Source organism: Ictalurus furcatus, chromosome 26, assembly GCF_023375685.1.
Source record: "Ictalurus furcatus strain D&B chromosome 26, Billie_1.0, whole genome shotgun sequence".
Classification (NCBI taxonomy): Eukaryota; Metazoa; Chordata; class Actinopteri; order Siluriformes; family Ictaluridae; genus Ictalurus; species Ictalurus furcatus.
Window position 1 is genome coordinate 4693633 of NC_071280.1, and position 3884 is coordinate 4697516.

Below are 3884 nucleotides of genomic sequence, written 5' to 3' on the forward strand. Positions count from 1 at the left end.
TAGAAAAATGATCATTAGCAGTGTTATGGGGGTGGGGGGTTTGAGGAGGGTCATGGGAGGCATAATGAGCAGGGTTATGGGTGATTTTGTGGGGAGGGTTATGGGAAGGGTTGTGAGGAGGGTTATGGGAGGGGTTATGAGTAGGCTGATGTGAGGGGTTATGAGCAGCGTGAGGTGAGGGCTTGTGAGCAGGGTTATAGGACAGGTTGTGAGCAGTGTTATGGGAGGGGTTATGAGGAGGGTTATAGGAGGGGTTATAAGCAGGGTTAATGGAGGGGTTGTGAGCAGGGTTATTGGAGGGGTAATGAGCAGGGTTATGGGTGGTGTGAGGAGGGTTATGGGAGGGGTTGTGAGGCAGGGTTATGGAAAGTGTTGTGAGGAGTGTTATGGGAGGGGTTGTGAGCAGGGTTATAGGAGGGGTTGTGAGGAGGATTATGGGCAGAGTTGTGAGGAGGGTTATAGGAGGGGTTGTGAGGAACATTATGGGCAGAGTTGAGAGGAGTTTTATGGGAGGGTTTGTGAGGAGGGTTATGGCAGGTGTTGTGAGGTGGGTTATGGGAGGGGTTGTGAGGAGGGTTATGGCAGGTGTTGTGAGGTGGGTTATGGGAGGGGTTGTGAGGAGGGTTATGGGTGTTGTTGTGAGGAAGCTTATGGGAGAGGTTCTGAGCATGGTAACGGGAGGCGTAATGAGCAGGGTTATGGGTGGTTTTGTGAGGGTTATGGGAAGGGTTATGAGGAGGGTTATGGGAGGGGTTATGAGCAGGGTTATGGAAGAGGTTGTGAGGAGGGTTATAGGAGGGGTTGTGAGGAACATTATGGGCAGAGCTGTGAGGAGTTTTATGAGAAGGTTTGTGAGGAGGGTTATGGCAGGGGTTGTGAGGTGGGTTATGGGAGGGGTTGTGAGGAGGCTTATAGGAGGGGTTGTGAGGAGGCTTATGGGAGGGGTTATAGGAGGTCATATGAGGAGGGTTATGGGAGGTGTTATGAGCAGGGTTATGGGTGGTGTTTTGAGGAAGGTTATGAGAGGTTCTGAGCAGTTTAATGGGAGGTCTAATGAGGAGGGTTATGGGAAGGGTTGTGTGGAGGGGTTATGGGGTTATGAACAGAGTTATAGGAGGGGATATGAGGAGGGTTAATGAATGGGTTATGAACAGGGTTAAGTGAGGGGTTATGAGCAGGGTTATGGGAGGGGTTGTGGGGAGTTTTTTGGGAGGGTTTGTGAGGAGGGTTATGGGAGGGTTTGTGAGCAGAGCTAGAGCGGGGTTGTGAGGAGGGTTATGCAAGGGGTTTTGAGCAGAGTTATGGGTGGTGTTGTGAGGAGGGTTATGAGAGGGATTATGAGCAGGCTTATAAGAGGGGTTGTGAGCACGGTTATAGGAGGGGTTGTGAGCAGGGTTATGGAAGTGGTTGTGAGGAGGGATATGGAAGGTCTTGTGAGGAGGATTATGGGAGGGGTTGTGAGGAAGGTTATAGGAGGGGTTAGGTGCAGTGTCATGGGAGGGGATACTCAAGTCCATAATGCCCGAATCGAGGCCGGCCGAGTCCAGAAAGTAATTAAATTGAAAATATATTTGAAATTGCAATTGTAAACTCAACACTGAGCTGTTAAATTAATATTTTAACCTTCACAAACCATTGGCAACATAAATGTAACAAAAATACCCCAATTACATCCTGCCTGTGCCATTTTTATTTCATGTCATCAGCATGATGGGATATAGAGGTATATGTAGAACTTTTTTATATTACACGTGTAGGAAAATACAAATTTAGCTGTTATGTTATTGTATCATACTATATTGTGTCTTCCAGTTCAAGTTGACATTTCAATTATTTGATGCCTCTCCCCCACAGTTATATAGGCTGAGAGAGAGTAAAGGTAGAGTTACATGTGTTACCTTAAAAAATGTGCATTTTTTTTCATGCCAGATCAGGAAGCCTATCACGCAGAATGCCACAAGACCAGTTTCTTAGAATTAAATAAATGTGTTATACTTCCCAGAATATCCACCAGATGGTGCATGCATTCAAGTGCTCCCACTTTTGGACCTCAGTGCCAAACTGAATCTCATGTAAGGAGTGCACGCTCATAAATATCATCGTTGAACGAATATTGATAGCTCTTATGATAAATTTCTTATCTTATTTTTGAAACATGCTCTTTGTAGCCGGTCCACCTGCTCAGAGTGGGGCTCGAACCAGCATCAACCGGTATGGGAGGTGGATGTGCTAAAGAAAACTCTAAACTGTACAGCACACTGTAGGTCATTAGCCTCTGTTACTGTTCACTGAAGTTCTTGTGCTGTTCCTCATTTTTATGTTTTGTAATTGCATGCTAGGGGAAAAAATATGTTACTGTATTGTTTGCATTTCATAACGGGTCTTATTGAACAACTGATAATTTCTTACTGACCTATTTTCACTGACCCAACAGTTACAACGGTGACCAATAAAAAAAAGTTTTTTTTTTTTTTCAAAAGTTAGAGAAAGTATCACTTTAAAAACTTAAAAAAACAACAACAATTGGATAAGGAATGCAGTTTGTTTTATTGGGCAATCCAGGGAGTAAAAAGTAGCTTTGGATTCACATGCAAATTGAATGGACAATTACAATTTCATCATTCGACACGTATTGCGAGCCATCAGTTCAAAGATCTACATCAGCAGTTTCTTTTGCCCAACACTTCACCCTTACCAGAAACCCCAAACAATTCTTCAAATTCACAACATCACATTCATTGGTTCTCCTCCCGGGAGTGATTGTACCCAGTATGTGTTTAAATGTGTCCCTGGAGAAAGAGAAAAAAACTGTACCTAGATCCAGCAGGCCCAGAGAGGAGGCCAAGGCCAGAACACTTTGCTGTGCTTTTGTTTATGAATGTAATCCCACATAGCAATTTAAAAATGTAATAAAAAAAAATTGTTGAACGTATTTTTTCTAAGCACTATTAATTATTTCCTCCTGTATGGCTTTTATCTCCGTCATTTGCCGTATCGGCTTGTCACGCCGGCGGAGCTTGCGTGCATCTGTGATGTTAAGAGCTATACCGTCGGCAGTGTATTCTGCCAGAAGGGCCTCCCAAGGCGGACAGGTCTTGACTGAGGTGCCAGACTAAGTATACAGCACAACGTCGGAAGCAGGGCATTGCACGTTGACGGCGGATGATCAATTTCGATTGTCAACGGCAATAACGTTGATTCAGTGTAGCTTTTTCACGGGCACTGCATTACTGCGCAGAAGAAAGGCCCGGCAATCTACTTCCGAACACTTTGCCAAGAAAACTTTGATGGAACACAACAAGCAAATTTCGATATAGTGCTGGAAGATGCACCCCTAGGCTGGAAGGCACTCAAAAAGCTACCGGGGAAGAGCCGATGGTCAACTTCAGTATGGTCGATGCCTATGACGCGTCAGGATCAAAGCCGCAAGGTCGTTCTGAAGCTGATGTTGCTCGACCGAAAGAGAAGATCAGAAGTTGCAGAGATGTCATCAAATTTGGAACATGGAATGTCAGAACAATGAATCAAGGAAAACTCGATATTGTCAAAGCCGAAATGGAAAGAAAGAAGATGGACCTACTCGGAATAAGCGAACTAAAGTGGACTCAATCAGGATATTTTCGATCCAACGAACACTGGGTATACTATGCTGGCAATGAAACACACCGAAGAAATGGCCTGGCGTTTATTCTTAACAAAATGCTAGCAAACACCGTACTCAAATACAATGCGATCAGCGACCAAGTGATTTCGATATGCCTTCAAGGATCGCCAGTAAACATCACAGTCGTCCAAGTTTATGCACCAACAACCGATGCAGAAGAGGAAGATGTTGACCAGTTCTACAACCAAGTCCAAGACGAAGTCGACCGAACACCGAGTCA

The 3884-nt window shown here is 44.7% G+C and overlaps 1 protein-coding gene across 1 annotated transcript; it reads right to left on the reverse strand.

Annotated features, from left to right (window-relative positions):
* Window positions 1-335: 335 nt before the first annotated feature.
* LOC128602379 (uncharacterized) lies at window positions 336-1517 on the reverse strand. The gene is made up of 2 exons (XM_053616135.1): window positions 1153-1517; window positions 336-1050 (listed from the first exon to the last, which is right to left on the reverse strand). Exons 1-2 carry the CDS (start codon window positions 1515-1517, stop codon window positions 336-338), a joined length of 1080 nt encoding a protein of 359 aa, XP_053472110.1.
* Between the last annotated feature and the right edge of the window lie 2367 nt (window positions 1518-3884).